The following is a 19,816-nucleotide window of genomic DNA, read 5'->3' as shown; positions in this document are numbered from 1 at the left end:
CTAATCCAATTCTCTGCAATGCAGGAATTTTTTGCCCGATGAGGGGCTCAAACCCACAACCCTGAGATTAAGAGTCTCATGTGCTACCAAGTGAGCTAAAGATGATTAGATTCTAATCAGTATTCTGTTTGTTAATCCCTCTCCTACCAAAGAGGTTGCAAAGTATCGATTTCAGGAGTGGTAAAATAAACATACACACGGACGCACGCACCCTGAGCAGAACCAAAATAGAGACAAGCGAGTTTTACTTTTCCTCAAGGTTTGACACTCTGAATAAAACAGCACATGCCAATTTAGTTTCCACAATATAAAAATCCCCACAAGAGGAAAAGGAGGGGGGAAGTGGGAGGGAGAAGAAATTTAAAAGAGCACCGCCTAATTCAGCAACTACATCAGTCTAAGGAGCTCTGTGTTTGTGGAGAGAGAGAGAGTTTACTGTGTCTTTCAAACTACTGGGAGCTTGACGGGAATATTTGATGAGAAAGGAAAAAGGTGCCCTGGATTTTTTTCTTGCTCATTTCTGATTCTTTAGAATATTATTGTCTGAAGTTTGTGCTGCAGAATATCTTGGAAAAAAATAACCCAGGCATACTGGTTGGAGACAAGGAGTTTTCTCTTTAAAAATTCACACACCTCCGGCAAGGTAATACTGATTGTTTCCCTATGTATGATTCATTTATAGATCTAATTTTGGAAGGGAGAGAGCAAGCACATAATTTTATATTTTGGATAATTCAATGCTTTGCATGTTAGGGGGATGCCCTGAGGGTAAGAAGTGTCTTTAAAATGAAATTCTGATGCAAATGCCATCATTTCTATGCATTATGGATATGCCCCCAAAGTGCATGCACACATACATACACATACAGACACACACAATGTCTACAAAGCTTTGATAAATCCATCATTTAAGTACTTTTACAGCCAAGTAAGGTGTCTGTAATTTGTTTAGTGCTTTAAGAACCATATTCATTTTCTCAAGTAGGATTCCTCTCCTTTTTCTTTCTTTCTTTCCGTATTCAATAACTAGCACTGCTAGTTTACAATTGCACAAATATTGAGCTAACTTGGGGCACTGATATATTTTTTTTCCTTGCTGGGGGTTCCAATTGTCTCACTGCTTGCTATATAAATTTATGTGGAAAAAGAGGGTTGATAATGCAGTGTGTGTGTGTGTGTGTGTGTGTGTGTGTGTGTGTGTGTGTGTGTGTAAGGCACTGGAATCATCTCTCTGCCTCTCCTTTCACCCCTGTGCTCCCCGCCCCGCCCCCAATATCCTTTTGTGTTGAATGGCTGCTATGCTAGTAAGACTTTAAAGAGGAATAGCATTATCAAGCCTGTCACAGCAGCTCACCTTCTCCCAGGGAGATTGGATTCTTGATAAGTCTCTGCAATGTGATTTGTGTCAGGCCAGTAGCAACATGTACCGATCACCCCAAGCGAAAATTCAGAGAAAGAAAGGTTTTTGTGTGTTTTTTTTTAAAGTTGGGGTTGGTTTTTTTTGTAATTCTAGTACTTTTGGATTGATAAAGAAATCACACTTTGGGGATGGGTTCTTGGGTAGTTATCCTTCTTTCTGCCTTTCATTAATTAGAAAAACAAAACAGATCCTTCAGAGACTGGCAAATCAGAAAGCAGCTAAAATCCCATCATTCATTAGCTTGTCAAACTGCCCCAAAAGGAATTCAGTCAATGTCACAAGATTTTCAAAAGGGATTTTACAGCAAACAGAATCAGCCAGCTTCCATTTCACCATGCCATGGATACAAACATTTTTTCAAAAAGAAAGTGTGTTTGTATATTAAACAAAGAGTTCCTGCAATCCTTATTGGTGTGTGTGGTGGCGGGCGGGCAGGGTGTGTGTGTAATTAGGTGAAAGGAAATACAGATAGTTTTATTACTGAAATTGCCCAAAAGACAACATCATAACACAGGGCTGTTTTCCGAATACGGATTGCTACCAGACTCTGAACAGACTTGTTTCTCATTTCATTTTAATGTGATCTGACAAATTGCTTGGCAGAGGAGAGGGTTCTGGGAGAAAAAGGGAAATGCATTTAGACGTCTTTTTTTTTATTTTAAAAAAGGATGCATAAAAGGAAACAAATGGAGGAAACATCACTATCAAGATGATTTAATGTGACCCTGATGATGGGCTGAAATGAGGGTTGGGAGGACACAGTGTCAAAAATGGGGCAGGGGAAGAGTTGTGTAGGGATTGTGCCATTTGCAAGTGCTGCTGAGATTGGGTCATGGCTGATGTGGCAGAGTAAAACACCAACCCTCTATGAGGAGTTTGGCCAGCTTGAAGCAGCCAGAGGGAGGACCACATTGCTGCTTATCGAAACTCTGCCCAAACCGAACATTTCAGTCAGTAGCTACTATCGTTGAGCTTATTCAGTTGTTGGAGAAGTGGGGGATTATCTCCTTACTTTCCTCTTTCACCTGGACAATGATTGCCGCACTTTAATGTTGCTGTTGGTGTTTGGAAAGTTTGCCACCAGTTGCATTCATCAATGGCTTGAAGTGGATCAATTTCTTTTGTACTAAGTAGATGTAAAGCAATTTCACTGGGATTAAAGTAACTTTCCTTTTGAAGGTCCCTTCATGCTAGAAGGTGGGGACTGGGAAACCTACCCTCTCATTGGCTGCTCTTCCTTCATTATATTGGTGGCAGCCTCACCAAAGAAGATGGGAAGATTGTTCTGGTTCTTCTGATGGTCCATCATGGAGGGGGTCCAGGTTGGGGAAGGCTGGTTTAGATTTTTTTACCAGGCAAAAGTACAAAATTTTGCTACAAACTCTTGGAAATGTCTGCAAAGAAATGTGGGCCAGGCAAAAACAGCTTCGAATTTCAGTTTTGTCAGGTTCTGGACATACCTGCCAGTGCTTTAAAAGCCAAGTTGGGCTATAAAAGTACCTTTTAAAAATACTCCATTAATTAAACTTCTTTAATTTAATTACTTAATTAACCTCTCTTTTTTGATTCAGTACTCTGCTCAGTTTTATTTGCTTTTTTAAAAAAAATCTGGGTTTTAGGACTTTAATGACTGTTGCTAACTGTATTTTACTGTTCTTATGTAATCTGCCTTGAGATTTTTTTACCAAATTACACAGTATACATTTTTAATATCTAAAACTTATCATATATATGTAATAATAGCTTTGGTCCTGGAGGGCATAGACTAGCATCTTGAATTGTCTCATTATAATGGCTGCCGGGGAGACTGGGTTGGGGGTGCCAGTGGTAGATGCATATGGAATCTGCCTTGGGGATGTAGTCAACATAGCACTAAGTCTCTGAGAGTATCCTCCCTCCAGAGAGCCCTGGGATGAATGCAAACAGTTAGCATGGGGTAATCTAACACATTGCACTTGTGCCAGCACTTGCATCTCCTTGCCAAGCAATCAGGAGAATTTTACCTGATTGGAAAGAGAGGTGTGATAGAATGCTCCTCGCCATTTGGAAGGGAACTTCAGGCAAACAGATTTCCATGTTCAACATTTATTCCATGCACAATGGCATAAATTATCACCTGCCAATGAATGTCCATATTCAACCCTAATCTCAGTTGTGTAAGAGCTTGTGGTTGCTCAAAGCTACACTTTTGTCCATCATTTCTTCACATAAAGACAAGCTATAAGGGTAAGCACAGCAGCAATGAGCTCCATCTTAAATTAAGCCTATATCATTTTCAGACGATGGAAGTGTTACCCAGTTCAAATCATGTGTTCCTAATGTTTTCAGACTGCTTTTATGCTCCATATTGCATTCTCAACTGTGCATCATATGTCTTCTATATAAACATATTAATGCAGCGTTGACACCAGGATACATGGTATGCCTACTCTTGAAAATCAGTTTATGCTTGCAAACAAAACATTGGCAGGTATGGAATTTTTAAAAATAATATGCCATGTATGGTTTGCAGTTGCATTCAGAACCTATTACTTACTAATCCAATTTATCAGAATGTTTCTATACCTTACTTCTGATACCAATAACTATTGAGAGCTATAGTTGCGTAGTAGTTAGTGTTGCACTAGGACTGGGAGAGTAGGGCTCAAACCACACATCCCGCCCCAGCCATGAAACTCTCTGTGTGACTCTCGGCCAGTTAGTGTCTCTTAGATTAACCTTCCTCACAGTGTGGCAGATTCACAAGACAAGCCATTAAAATGAAGAGCTTAAAACTGCCCTTCTTGCTCCCTAGGCTGCAATCGCCATATAACCTCAAGGTTATTTTTTGTATGTTTAATGCTTCTTAAATGTTATTTTCAAACCTGCAAAAAGTAAGCTATGCTGCACTTTTTGGAAACCTCAAAGGACGTGTTCACACCTTGGTATAAATGCAACCCAAGATTTTCACTGATTGTTAACACTTCCACCGAGGAATCTTTTTTGCACAATGCTGAATATATTGGGCACAATCCAACATATGCTGTTCCCACACAAATTCCACTGGAAAAAATGTGGTACTTGTGGGAGCAATAGCTGGGAGATTAGGCTCACTTATTGTTACTGGCAACGCCAAGCGCAGGCATTCCACTCGTCTGATTTGGCATCCATTTAGTCTAATGAGCTATTAATATCATACATCTAGATGCTTTATATTTTTGGTCAAAAATATATGGGCAAAGAAACTTTCCCATTCATCATGTGATGTTTTTGCAGGAATCAATGTATATCTAGCACCTGCCACCCCTTTCCTGATGCTTCCTATAGCTGGAATGTGCTGTTTGTTTTCTGGGATACAGTTCTCAATGTGAGAGGCATAATCTTTTCACAGGTGGATGGTTGTGAAAACTGCTGCTGAGCTGAGTTTTTCAGTTTGGCCAGTTACCAGCTGAGCTGACCACATTCCAGCTGGTGTGTAGCAGGCATCTGTGTAGGTGGTCAGTTATTATCCCACCAACATGGAGAGAGCTGTGTATCGTTACCAGGGCAGTGGACAGGAGAGGAGGGTCTGCTGCTTTGTTTGATGAGGATTTAGTAAACACCGAGTTCTCACACTCCCATAGGACCTTCCACCAAACCTGAAGGTTGAGAAAGTTTATATATATCTATACATATATAGAGATAGAGATAGAGATAGAGATATAGAGATATAGAGATATAGAGATATATAGATATATATAGATATATATATATATAGAGAGAGAGAGAGAGAGAGATTGATTTAGCATCATCTAGTAAGCCGGAGCACTATTACAAACGAAAGTTTCATTTCCTGGCTCAGTTAGTTACCTTGGGTAAATAACCTATGTTATACAATTGATAGCATGAGTTCTTCGACTTCCTAGAGCACCTGTGTGCTCATTTATGATATACAAAAATTAAGAATATAATTCTTGCTTAACATGGACACCCACACCCACACATGCCAGCTAGAAGAAATGCCAAGCAGAGGGGAAGGTGATGTTATTTCTGGAGGCTAGAAAGCTGTCATAAAATCTGATTGGTGGTGTGCCGGGGGGTAGGGAGAGAGAGAGAGAGAGAGAGAAGGGCCTAATATATAAAAGTATGCCTGACTCTTTAAACAGAAACATCAGAAACTGATACCCTAATCTATCTGCCAATGCCCCAGTTTATAGACTATTCAGTATTCACTTAGCTTTTTACAAAATAGTTGACATCTCCCGAGGGTCAGTCCATAACATTTTGCTGCCTGAGATAAAGTACAGAAAACCACCAGTCTGACACAGTGGCAAAGCACCCATTGAGGGCGGCAGCAGGCTAGCTTGGGGTGGTAGCAAGGAAGCCACATGGCACCCACAGCTCTGTCATCTAACTGATCACCACCACTCTCTTGCCTGCCCCCCCAGCACCTGTTGCCTGAGGCACCCACCTCACTTGGCAGGGGCAGCCCTGATTCTAGCCTGTGGGTTCTTTTTTTCAGCACCTCCCGATTGGCTCAGGCTTCCTGCGACATCATGGATCTATAGTCAGCAAACTGTTATTTAACTGAGATGGCTCAGCCCTTTGCACTCTGTTGTAAAGGAATATGACAGGTGACCAAAATCTCTGGGAATCAGCAACAAATAAATAAATAAATAAATTTTTATTTTTACCCTGCCCTTCCCAGTTCAGAAAACCAGGCTCAGGGCAGCTAACAAATTTAAAACAATTGATGCAACAAAAAAAGCATAAAATACGATATAAAACAAGAACAACAATAAATTCAGAATTCAAAAATCAATTTAGGGGGGAAATCCATCCAATAAACATTAGATGATCACCAGGGCTAGCTGGCTAAATTAGTCCTATTTGGGCCAGCGAGGAGACCAGGGGAGAATTAGCTGTGGGATCCCAGAGTGGGGGACTTGCACCCCTACATCAGCTAAAGAGCCCATTCCAAATCAATGTAATACCACAAGCTGTGATTTCTAAAAAGTTCTGAAAAAATGGAAGTACAGCTAAATGTTCAAAAGCCTGCTTTTTGTTTTAGGCAGATGCTTAAAGGCTATAAAAACATTACAGTAAAAATTAACTAACCAAAGGTGTGAATGTAGAGGGCAGGGAGATCAAGAACTTGATTATGACATAAAGCCACATTTATTCATACATTTTTAATGATAGCCTGTTTCAAATCATTAACCAGACTAGTTATACATCCTGGCTTTATATACATCCATATAAATGGTTAATGTAGTTGCTCGCAATTTTTACAAAGATCCAGTCCTGGCTCCATGGCAATTCCCATTTCTACCTTGCCATCCTAATTATTAGTTTGCACCCATGTTTGCAGTGATAAATTATCTGGGAGTTTTAAGGGACCAGAGAAAGAACCTGTTTGACTTGATTCCTGCCAATGCTGTTCATTGTTCAAGTATCCCTATAGTATAACTCCGTGCATACTTACCTGGATGTAAACATTCATGGTTTCCCACAAAGAACCCTGGGATCTGTAGTCTGCTAGAGTGCCGAAATTGTTAGGAGACCCTTCTTCCCTTCACCCTTCTTCCCCAAGTGGTTTATTAAGCCCAGTGCTTTTTTTTCCTAAAAAATGTTTAGGGGAACTGAGGCAGAGAGAGAATAATTGGCCTTGGGTCACACAATGTATCTACTCACTCTGCTTCCCCCAAGTTTTCTAGGAATGGGAGAATGTGAGAACAGTTCTTAGAATACATGACTAGAGAGGTACACATCTACAGGTCCCAGAGTTTCATGTGGCCACAGCTGACTGAAGGACAGTGCCATTCTATGAATCAGCAGTGAGGATCTTTCCAAAATGGCTGCCAGACATTCCCAGAACAAAAGAGAAGGGAAACAGATGGAAGTGGTACAGGAAATGAGGAGGAGCAGGGCAATTTTTTTAAAAAAAATTTTTTTGCAGCTGGAACTGAACCAGGGAGGTCCTCAGGGTGAGATCCAGCACTCTTTTTCTAGAAAAATAGCACTGAGGAAGAAGATTTCCTTTGCTATTTTTTCACACCAATACATAGGCCCTTGTACCATCCCACCATTCTGTGTTATCTGGACATAGCTGCTGGTCCAGAGCCATTTCGGAAGCGCAGCTTGTTGTTCCCGGCCTCTGCTCAGCTTCTCCCCTCACTACCAGCTGCTTCTTAGGGCCCCATAAAGCCTGAGGCATATCCTAGATGGGAGCCTCCCTAGCTTCATGTTCATCCATCTAACTGGATGCATATGCAACAAGTATGAGCAAATATCACATCATCCTGGTTCATGGAAGATGCTCTATTAATAAATCTGAATTTAGCACAAAACAGGTGAACCCAGGCAAAGATCATTTTGCTTCAGCCAGTTAGAGACAATTATAGTGTATGATTAGCTCTACCGAGGGAAGACTGTATAAACAACAAAGAGTTGTATGAAATGCTGCTCTTAAGCCCTTCTCTTCAGAAGGATGTCAAGCTCTGTGCGGACATGTAAGAAAAATTCATAAAATCAACCCTGGGGTGTTTTCTTTTTTTCCACGGAGCAAAAAGTCTTAGACGTGAATTCTTTGCTCCCATAGACTAAGTATGTACCTTCAGGGGAAAGCTGGCACTGCAAAATCGTTCCTAGGTTGCAAAAAAGTACAATGCAAGTACAAGACTTTGCTTTCTTTCATGGCCAGAGATAAATCTAATAACTATACATTTATTTCTGTATTTGGTGCCTTTCTATACTGCCTTTTGAGCAAAAACAGTTAGAAATGTGACATTTTAGATTTCAGCCAATGAAAACGGAAGCCCAAGACAGGTGTTCACCTTGCATGAATCACATGACAGAAGAGTGGGGCTGGGTTAGTGAGATCCACCCCTTCTGTTGTACTTCCACCACCTTGCCTTACCACCCTCTGCGAACTGGAGGGCAAAGAGGTCTGCAGTGGGGAATCCAATGCATTTGGAGAGTTTTCCTGTGCAATGTAGAGCCCAAATTGTGTATGGTTCTAAATCACAATGGATAATACAACAGGGTCCCCAATACAGGCATTTTCCTGGACAGTGGTGGGACTGTGGACTAGGATGTGGGAGAAGTGGCAGAACTACTGGGAAGTCCCCCTCATCCTGTGAGCAGAAAAACCCCTGAGTAGGGCTAGAGTTGCCCTCAAGTTAAAGCAGTACATTTGCAATGGATCCATTGGATATGTCTGTATCATAGAGCGGATACAATCAGTTGAAAGCTGCATCCCTGCAATTTCCACCCATTAGTCCTGCTCTTTGGAACAACAGAGAGTGAGCCTGCTCCAGCCCTTCAGTTATTTGAAGACAGCCATCAGCTACCCTTAAGCTTTTCTTTCCCCAGGCTAAACATACCCAACTCCTTCAATCATTCCTCATAGGATGTGACTTCCAGATCCTTTTACCATCCCAATCACCCCTCCCTCTTCAGCTGGTCAATGTCCTTAGAATGTAGAACCCAGAACTGTGGCCTGGACAGCTCTTTAACTGGTTTAATCATTCTTCCTTCTCCCATGAAACTCTGGGACCTGTAGTTGTGTACCTCTCTAGTCATGTATTCTAAGCACTGTTCTCACAGTCTCTCATTCCTAGAATACTTGGGGGAAGCAGAGTGACCCAAGGCCAATTATTCTCCCTCTGCCTCAGTTCCCCATTTGTAAAATGGGAATCATACCACACAGGGTAGTTGCAAGAGCAACCTTAAAATATTTTATATGCAAATGAAAAGGAGTAGTGAGGTAGTTTGCAGGATCAAAGGAAAATAATGCCCCCCCCCAAATCAAATAATAAAACCTCATGGATTTTGCATTCTGAACGCATGGCAGACTAGTCATTTAACTGCTTCGAATTAATGTACACTTCCCCTCCTGACTACCTAGGCGAGAATTATTGGAAGCATGCAAGTTCCTATGATGTGTATAATGAATGGAGGTGTGTGAGTGATGCTTGAATAAAAGTAGAAACATTCCACAGGTGTCGGCCAGTTGGGATGGAAGCTGAATGCCTGCAGGGGCTGGAGGAGGAGTTAATCATCTAAGGAGATTTCACATTTCCGCCATTTAGAACTTTGCTATGTGGAGCCATAAGTTCAGTGTCAGGTGTTCCTATGAAATCCTATAGCAGAGCCCATGCTCAGGGCAACGCTTGAAAACAGCTGACACTCTGAATGAGTGTTTGTGACACTTTCATGGCAGTGCTTTAACAAGGGCTCTTTCATGTGCAGCCCAGGCTGGAGCCGATTCAGCTTCAGTCAGTGCACCATGATTAAGGATGGAATACTGGTGTCATTTAGCAGTCCTCAACAGTGTGATAAGGCAAAGGACAGACCAACCACACAAGCAATAGTCATGCAAAGGTTTCATCTAAGGGGAGCCAACTTCATACCCTGCAGATATTTTTGGCTACAGCTCCATCATCCCTGGCTATTGGCCATGCTTGGTGCAACTTATGGGAATTGTAGTCCACAACATCTGGAGGGACCACACTGACTACGCCTGAAACAGAGGATGCCTTCAAATAGAAGGCTGTCTTCTGACAGCCCTTATGATAGAGGGCAGTACTGGCTAAAGCAAGAAGCTTTAGCAACCCTACAATTGAGGGAACACCTCCAAGTAGTAGCCAGCAGCATGCAATCCTTGCTTGCAAAATGCAAGCTTGCTATACTAATGTTTAATATTTACAAGTGATACGTGTGTGTTCTACTTTCTTCCCGTCTTGTCTTCTTTTATAGAGCTCCCAGGCTGAGCTCTGCTTATATTCACAGATACAAAACTACATCTGGCAACTGCTTTTCTCTACCTTGGAAGCAGATGTGTAGGTCTAAGAGGAAGGCGATCGAGTTGTTTATAGCCATGCAGGTCCCCCAAAATGGGATCTATACAGCAGGCAAATATATACCTTTTTAATGGACCAACTAATTATTCTGCAGCTGCACACTTTCAACCCATGCAACTGAAAGTTCAGCTGAAAACTCACACCTTGCTTGAATGGTGTATTTTCTTTTGCCATTCCAGTTTTATAGGCTATGAAATTTGACACACTAAGCCACCTTCTCTGGCCAAGCTGTAACTGAATCAACAATCCTGATAATTTCTTGGCTCTCTGAGCCTACAAAAACGCATGCCAAATCAACCATTGAGTCTCTAAGGTGTCATATGAGATTATGCCCAACGGTCTGGCCATGTAAGCCACAGCACTGAGAAATGGGATCCAAAAGAGTGACTTATTTACTTGTACCAGCAAAGGGGTCCATTGTCACAACAGCACTCAACAGTAGTAAATGCCCCCATGCCATAGACTCAATGGCCGCCCTAATCATTTAACCATTTGTCTTTTCTAGAAAGATGCTGGGACTGGCAGGCTGTATAGTTTGCTAGCCATAATTGCAGTGGCGTAGCATGGGGGGTGCAGGGGGGGCCGGCCGCACCGGGCGCAACATCTGGGGTTAGGGCAAATCCACAGGTTAGGGGGCGCAAATCCACAGATTAGGGGACGCAAATTACTTGCCTTGCCCCGGGTGCTGACAACCCACGCTACGCCACTGCATAATTGCCTAATTTTCCTTTTTGGAATCAGAGGGACTTTTGTCTTGTTCAAGTGTTAAACAAATCTCCTCTGTCTTGGTGGGCTTTTCCTTTATTGTACTGTTTCAGCACCATTTAGTATAGTTCCAACTAAAGGAAACTGCTCATCTTAAATGTTTGCACATTTTGTTCTGCCTAAGCCATATAAGACCCACACAGGTATAAAGGCTCCAATATCACATCTTGTGACCCTCTAAACCGACTGCAGCCAATCATTCATGCTTGGCAAACCTCTTGGGACTGCAAAAACAGGAATTATCAAGCGCCTGGCAGACTACAGTGTGGAAGTTGCGGCTGTATCACTAGCTGTGCAGGTCTGCTGTAATCAAAACATGTCAATCTACCTCTCATTCACCTATTCCCATACTAGGCACTCTCTGAATCCCATATAAAACTATATTTGACTTCCAGCCCTGCATGCAAAGCTGAGAATGTTCCAATAAGCCACTTCCTCCAACTATTTTTAAAATGACCATAGTCCCCTACTGTTTATTATGCTATTACTGAAGCAGCTTTTTCACCAGTCGAGAGAGAGAGAGAGAGAAGGAAAACATCTGCATCTGTAGAAAAGACCGGGCAAACTTACTCCTGAAGATTAGTGACAATAAACCGCTTACATTGCCCAAGATAATCACATCATGCCCATAAAGAATTTCTGTTTGCACATGTAATCCACAGGTGGAAATCAAATACTGAAAACCAGCACTTCCATTTAAAAACATAAGATTAGCCATGGTCAAACTGCTTGTGAGATTAAACAATCCACTGGTAGAAGCTCTTTAATCTTCCAGCTCCTTCAAAGGGCATTCTAAAAGTCAGACTATCAATAACATAATTTAAAAGGAAGACATTCTGTGGCTTAGGTGTGGTTTCAAAACATCTATTTTCTTTAAAATGTTAAAACTTTCCCAATATTATTCTTCAAAAGAAGGAAAAGACGGTTGCTTTAAAAATAAAAACTCTTTTCAAAGAGATATCTGATTATGTGATCAGTGTGTTCAAAGTGACCACCTTTCCAGGTTTTAGGGCAGTTTCAGCTAAATGGGCTTGTGGGTCATCGGTGCTATGAATCAGAACTCCTGTCCTGTCACACATCTTCAGAGTGCCCCAAATCAGCTACAATAAGTCAAAATCTCCACAAAAGCCTCTCTTCTACAAGGTATGCTTGCTGTTTGGGTGCCAATACTGATACTCTGGTGTGATAGAAGCAACATGAAGCAAGTAAGGAGGTAAAAAATGCCTTTTGTTGGGTCCCAGGATTTATCTACACAAGGTTTTGGATTGGTTGTATGGTTCTCTAGATAGAATTGCAGACTGGTTGTGTTTCTCCCACGCCTATGTCCTTCCAAAAAGCATTCACCACTGACTTCAACCTTAGAATGTTGATGCTGCTGCTACTATTATTTAGTCTTTAAATCCAACAAAAAGAAAACATTATGTTTAAAAAACAGCATGTAACATATCCATTCAATGAAAAATAATTTTAAAAACCATGTCCCTCTGATAAATGTGTCAGTTTTAAAAATAAATAAGTACATTGGAAGGAGCTAGGGTACTCTGAAAGGACTTCAAGATAACCTTAATCTACTCAAACAATGATAAACCAAACCACAGATGAATGGTAAGAAAATGAGATTTTTAAACTAAGTGAGGCACTATTGGATTTTTTTTTTTTTTTACTTTACAGTGAACCTGATTAAAATTCCAAGACTCTCATCATGAAGTCAAGAACAACAATTGCAACAATATTTGGTAAGTAACCAAATAAGGGGCATACTTTAATATTTTACCATCTCTGCTTTGTTTGTTTGCTTGCTTGCTTATATATAGCCCACCCTATCCCACAGATTCAGGATGGGTTACACCAATTCCATCAGAAAAGACAGATGAGCCACTGACTTCAAAAGGGTTTAAAATCTAAGATAATTGATATACAAGGTTTGGAGTAGCAAAGGTAGATTATAACAGTACTGATGTTTCATTTGGAGAATTTTAAAACTGGTATAAACAATAGGAGGCTGAAGTCCTATACACCAGGGTTATTGGAATGATGGGACTGCAACTCCTCTCACCCCTGAATTTTGGCTGCAGTGCCTAGGACTGATGGAAGTTGGGGTTCAAGGATTTCTGGAGGACATCATGTTGGCTACCCGTTATAAGCACACAACCTGGGAGTAAGCAGCATGGAACTAAGGGATGCTTATCTCTGAGTACACATGCATAGGACTGCACTGTACATTCCAGAAAACATTCAATGTCATACAAACTGATGCTGCAAATGTCTGCTTCCCTCACATTGCCCAACTTGCTCTGTTTCAGCTCTGTTGCTGACTTGTATCTATGCCACCAAAGAAGCCACGAAGAAGAAAAAGTCCAAACTATGTAAGTGAAAAAAGCAATGCACCTGACTGGTGGAAGATGGGAGCTTTCAACCTCAACCCTGTGTGACAATAGGGAGAGGCTTCATGTGTGGTATTCACTGCACATCTTGGGGGCATACCAGATCTCTTCCGCTTAAAGCAAGATACCAAAACTGGGGTTGTATCACACAGCTTTAAATACATAAGAAAAGTGCTGCTTGATCAGGACAAAGGGCCATCTAGTCCAGAATCCTGACTTAGAAGCAGCAGCAGCAGTGTTTGGATTAGATATCCCGCCTTTCACTCCCCTTAAGGAGTCTCAAAGCGGCTAACATTCTCCTTTCCCTTCCTTCCCCACAACACTCTGTGAGGTGAGTGGGGCTGAGAGACTTCAGAGAAGTGTGACTGGCCCAAGGTCACCCAGCAGCTGCATGTGGAGGAGCAGAGACATGAACCCGGTTCACCAGATTACGAGTCTACCGCTCTTAACCACTACACCACACTGGCTCTCAATGACTTACTCTTCTTTGCCTAAAAATGTACACCACTTGCGTGCTAAAAACAAAAATGGCATTAAGTGTATATGAACAAGCAGCTGCTGACATAACACTTCTGTGTTAATTGCATGGTTTCAATGCTACCAAGAGCACCAATATTAAAAATAACATTCCATTTGTACCTTCACAGATGTTCCTCAGATCGACTGTGACATCAAAGCTGCAAAGATCATCAACCCTGAATTTATCGCTAAGTGTCCCTCTGGATGTCAGGATGTCAAATATCGTGTCTACGGCACCGATATCTATGCTTCTTTTTCCAGTATATGTGGTGCTGCTATTCACAGGTCAGCAGGGTTGCCCTTCAATCTAAGACTGCGCACAGAACTACAGGGGAATATGATTGTCACTTCAGTGGTAGAAACTCACAAGGTGTGAGTGAATTCTACAAGCTTAGTAGTTCCACAGTCACTTAAAACTAATAATCCCTTCTCTCCCTTTAACTTTGCTCCACTTGATAGATAATATAGGTATATATTGTTGCACATTTATTTTGGGCTAACAACCTTTTCGGGGTAACAGCAAGCACTCTGTAGAGAGCTCACAGCCGCAGGATGAGCTTGTTTTCTCACAAAAGGTGTGCATACCTTTAGGTTGAATACTGGCATGAACATCAGTCTTGCTTCTCCCTCAGACAAACTTTAGCTTTACCTTTCATCAATTTATCTCATTTATTACTTTAAGAGGAATTTCTGTAAAACTGGAAAAGTTTAAATGCAAAACTATTATTATTATTATTTACATTTGTATACCGCCCTTTATCCAGGGCAGTTCACAACATAAAATTACAAATCAACACATGAATCAACACAAACCAAATGAAAAATCAAAATCAAACCCTGTTCCAAAAACACATTTAAAAGGCCACAGATTGTTTAATCAGGCAAAGGTCTGGTTATAGAAAAATATTTTTGCTTGATGCCTAAAGATATATAATGAAGGCACCAGGTGAACACCCTGGGGGGAGCGTTCCAGAAGAGGGAAGCCACTCCAGAAAAGGGTGGTTCTTGTGTTGTCACCCTCTGGACCTCATGGAGGGGCCTGACATAGAACGGCCTCAGATGAAGATTGCAGGTTCTGGCTCTGTTCATATGGGCGGGGTCCTTGAGGTATTGTGGTCCTGAGCCATTTAAGATTTTATAGGTCAAAACCAGCACTTTGAATTGAGCCTGGAAGCTAACTGGCTACTAGTGCAGGCAGGCCAGGATTGTTGTAATATACTCAAACTGTCTTGCTGCGGTGAGCAACCTTCTGGATTCTGCACCAGCTGAAGTTTCTAAACTGCCTTCAGAAGCAGCCCCATGTAAACTACTGTTGGTGGAAGGAGGTGCATTGGCAAACATCACAGGAGCCAGTCAAACAATGGAACCACAGTGATGGATTCCATGTTTGGGCCTTGGTTGGTCGGTATGTGCTGTGGGTAGAACTCGTTGATCTTAATTTGGAAACTCTGAAATCTTTTTCTTGCGCATCAGGGTAGATTAAGCACGTGGAAGTGATTCACATCAGAGGTTTAGACTAGGTACATTCCACCTAAGAATTATCCTTAGTCCTGTAATTATAAAGTATCTTGCCAAATGGCTTTAGCGCTGCACTGTGGAGTTAATGAGCACCAGAAAGCACAAAAGCACACACACACAACTATCTGTTGGGTTAGAACAAGTCCAGTTCTGAGGGAAGTCTGGAGAAAATGTGTAAGGCACCTGGAATTCTGCACCTGTGTGGGTTAGGCTTGCCATTCAAAAGCCATTCAGCATTCTAGGGTGTTTCTGAACTGAATGCCTTATTTTTGCAGTGGTATAATTGACAAGTCTGGAGGGAAAATCCTGGTTCAAAAGGTTGCTGGACAATCTGGCTACAAGGGTAGTTTCTCCAATGGCATCCGATCGTTGTCTTTACCACGGTGGCGGGAGTCCTTCATTGTTTCAGGTATTTTTGTAGATAATCTCTTTGGTTTTGGCACTGCCATACTTTGAAAACTAAAAATCAGATGATCTGATTATTGATACTGAAATGTTGATACACAACATTCTGGAAACATAGCTCTATGATGGGAAAGTCTCAGTATCCTTAACTATAGTCTCCAGGATTGTTTGGGGGCAGTCATGACTGTTATCAGTAGTATAATAGGGTTTTAAATGTATAATGCAGATGTGGTTTAAATGTGCAGGGGTTATCTGGAATAATTTTGCTTTGGGGTATTCTTTCAAGTAATTCAGGCAAGCCAGAGATTGAAACCAGTCTGAATCACTTGAAATTCTTCCCCTCTACTCAGTAATTCCCACTGCAAATACAAAAATTGCAATAAGTCATCTGTGAGTGACATCTAAATAGCAAGCCAAGCTAAGCTTGAGCAGTTGAGCCGCATCCATTGCAACTGAGCTCATTGTCTACAAGCCAAAAATAGTGGCATTTCAAAGTTTAAAACAAAAGCCATACTGGCAGCGTGTTTCCACTTAGCAAACAATTAGGAGTGTGGGATTTGCCAGCTTGGCCAATCAGGATCTGTACCCATAGAAAACAAAGAATTAGGGCTAGGAAGCCAAGCTAGGAAGCAGGATATTGTGAACCGTGAAGAAGAGAGGCAAGTTCACAGGATTCAAATGATGAGCACACTAGGAGGTATGCAAATTGGCTGGTACTCACTTTCAGAGTATTGAAATGTGCTGGCTTATGTGCAAAGGAATGACTCCATTCAGATCAATGAGCGCTCCCTGCTAAAGTAACGCAATCTGTTCTGGATGACTTTGGGGGAGTTATGGACATTATATTCATCTTAGTTTTCCATGCAGCAATTAAAGTATTCATTTGAAAAAATGATCAAAACTAACTATATTGCCAATTGTTTCTTTAAAAAGAATGTATTTACACATTTAGGATTAAAACAAAAAACCAAGGACTAGATGCTACATGGCAAGCCAATCTAATTCACTCCCTCTGTTTGATTAATTACATACTTAGTCTTGGGCATGTTGCAGTTTTATCACACATCAGCCTGAATTTCAGAGTTGTGTATATTTAAGCCCATTGAAATTAAGGAGCTTGATAGTGCAGTCCTATACATGCCTACTCAGATGTAAGCCACATTGAGTTCAGTGGGATTTACTCCTATTGGGTATATTTTATTTAATTATTTAATCATTTAATTATTTAACAAAATTTACATACCACTTGATTGCAGTAAAACATCTAAGCAGTATACATGAGAGATTAAAATTGTAAGAAAATTCAGTTAAAACAGATTTAAAAATAGTTAAAATTAACAATAGTGATTTAAACACATCTACATGTCTGGCTAGGTCTGGCATATAATTGCTTGTTGCTATAAAAGTTCTTAAGACATTTACTTACCACTGTAAATGTTAAAAACATTTACCGTTTCTAGAAATGTTGCTTTATAATGTAGTTTGATGTGGGAAATGTCAAGAGAGGTAACATATAATGTGGCACAATGAAAGGTTTATGGTTTGTACCAGACTATAACTGTCACGATCTCCCATATGCGGTTTAAATGTGAACTTAAATGTAGCTTACACACACATTGAATTCTTTCACTATTATCATGGTAAATCATGGGCTCTAATAACAATCTGTAATGAAATGGAACTTGATTAAAAATTATGTATGTGGTAGATAAGGGGAACCACCTAGAGGCATGGGTTTTTTTGTGATGTAGTGTTTTACTTGCATCCATGACATAAATCTTGGTTAGTTCAGTGGAGTGAGTTTTGTTATGTTACCCTTGCAAACAACCACCACCACCACCTCAGGAGACATGAATGGCAAAGCAATGTGAAGTTGCTTGTTCTTTAATATTAAAGCGGTTTTACACATAAAAGGTACTAGGCCACCCACATGTTCTTTTGTACCACAGAGCAGCTGGCGTGGCAGATCTTGCGGTGAATAATTGAAAGCCCTGGTGGAAATTGCAAAGGTCTAATTACCTGAAGGCTGATTTAAGAACTTATATTATGCTAAATGGGACGCGGGTGGCGCTGTGGGTAAAAGCCTCAGCGCCTAGGGCTTGCCGATCGAAAGGTCGGCGGTTCGAATCCCCGCGGCGGGGTGCGCTCCCGTTGCTTGGTCCCAGCGCCTGCCAACCTAGCAGTTCGAAAGCACCCCCGGGTGCAAGTAGATAAATAGGGACCGCTTACTAGCGGGAAGGTAAACGGCGTTTCCGTGTGCGGCTCTGGCTCGCCAGAGCAGCGATGTCACGCTGGCCACGTGACCCGGAAGTGTCTCCGGACAGCGCTGGCCCCCAGCCTCTTGAGTGAGATGGGCGGACAACCCTAGAGTCTGTCAAGACTGGCCCGTACGGGCAGGGGTACCTTTACCTTTATTATGCTAAATATGTATATCTTATACTGCATTAGATATGTGCTGTAGATCTACTGTATTAAAATGTGTTTGCTTTATTGCAAGGTCATGTACTCTCTCCGATTTGGCTTTTCTGGTTTGTTTTTGTTTCTTTGTTTTCCACAGAGGGCAAACCCAAAAAAGGTGTGCAGTACCCATCAACACTTGAATATTCATCTTCCTCAAACACACCTGTTAAAGGCAAGTGTAAGATTTTCTGCTGGGAGTGTGTGTGTGTGTGTGTGTGTGTGTGTGTGTGTTGTGTTCTTCCATATACAGCTCCACCTGCACTATACATGTAAAGCAGCATCTTACTGCTTTAAGTAGTCATGGTTTTCCCCTAAGAATCCAGAGTCCTCAAATTTGTTAAGTGTGCTGAGAGTTATTAAGAGGCCCTATTCCCCTCTCAGAGCTTATAGGGACTGGGAGCAAAGGCTGCCATATGAGACTCAGCAACACCATGCCAAGTGTCCAATAAAGCTGGTAGCAACCACCACACACAAGCACCCCAAAAGAATGCGCGGCTGACACTAAATTCACAGCACCTATAGTTCTGCATCTCTGCAAATGGCAGATAGCATTTTCTTTGATATTAATTCACTATATTTCTATATTAATATAGGAGGTTCACAACGGAAAGAGTATCGGACAACTGCAGTGCCATTACAAACTACACAAGGTGCATTTACAACAGCAAAAGCTGCTATCAGGACAACCGAATTTGTCAGCACAACTCCAAAGCCAGCAACAATCCCAACTACAATCATGACAACCATCACTATCCAGGCAACTACTGGTGTAGCTACAAAGCCTCCGGTTGCGATTCACAAGGTCAGGGACATAGGTGAGCAGAATGGCAGAGGTCATAGTGGCTTAACAATGTGTTTGTGCTATAACAGGAGTGAAGAAACTTCAACCTGTGGGTCTAGTTAGGCCTCCCCAAGCTGTCACTTGTAGTGTGACAAGTAAAATCTCAGCACAGCTAAATTCAAAAGGAAGGCTCTGGAGTGTGTTCAAGCCACATTGTGAATTCATAAAACTCTGAAGTCAAGCAAAGGCTGCAAAGGATTGGATTTATAATTTACCTGATGCCGTAGGATGGGATGTCAGTTTAGTCGACAGTTGGGTGGCCATACCAGGCAGCAAGTCAGTATGCCAAGTTCAACGCCTGAGGGTCAGCTCACACAAGCAAAGTCCAAAATCCAAAGGTCAGGAAACAAGGTTCATGGTCAAGCCAAGTCCAAAGTCTAGTAGTCAGGATACAATACAGAGTCAAACCTGAAGCTCAGTCCTGTGGCGGTCCAGAAATACCCAAATCAAGGTCCATCAACATGGGCAGCTGAGAAAAAACAGCCCCTCAGCTCTGCTTCCCTTTTGTAATTTCCATGCTGATTGCAGCATCTGGGCTTGATGAGGCAGGTGACCCTCACCTGCTCCAAGTCTACTCCAGCTGAGGAATCACACCCCCTCCTCCCAGAGCTAGTGAGCCCCACCTGGCCAAGTAGGGAGCTGGGCTGTGGGCCCTTGCCTGTCTCAGCCTCCTAGAGTGCCA

At 41.7% G+C, this 19,816-nt stretch overlaps 1 protein-coding gene across 5 annotated transcripts in view; it reads left to right on the top strand.

Moving 5' to 3' along the window:
* Positions 1 to 379: 379 nt before the first annotated feature.
* VIT (vitrin) overlaps positions 380 to 19,816 on the top strand; it is a 39,517-nt gene continuing 20,080 nt past the window's right edge. For 4 of the 5 annotated variants that reach the window (XM_028724217.2, XM_028724215.2, XM_028724216.2 and 1 more), the window contains exons 1-7: positions 380 to 643; positions 12,679 to 12,743; positions 13,311 to 13,373; positions 14,039 to 14,195; positions 15,704 to 15,837; positions 18,391 to 18,465; positions 18,887 to 19,108. In XM_028724217.2, the coding sequence (XP_028580050.2) occupies positions 12,710 to 12,743; positions 13,311 to 13,373; positions 14,039 to 14,195; positions 15,704 to 15,837; positions 18,391 to 18,465; positions 18,887 to 19,108 (685 nt within the window). In that variant the 5' untranslated portion in view covers positions 380 to 643; positions 12,679 to 12,709. The remainder of the gene's footprint in view (positions 644 to 12,678; positions 12,744 to 13,310; positions 13,374 to 14,038; positions 14,196 to 15,703; positions 15,838 to 18,390; positions 18,466 to 18,886; positions 19,109 to 19,816) is intronic. The other variant, XM_028724214.2, reaches the window with a different exon arrangement.

This window comes from Podarcis muralis, chromosome 3 (assembly GCF_964188315.1).
Source record: "Podarcis muralis chromosome 3, rPodMur119.hap1.1, whole genome shotgun sequence".
Taxonomy (NCBI): domain Eukaryota; kingdom Metazoa; phylum Chordata; class Lepidosauria; order Squamata; family Lacertidae; genus Podarcis; species Podarcis muralis.
Note: the sequence above shows the minus strand (reverse complement) of the source record. Positions and strands in the feature narration are given on the sequence as shown.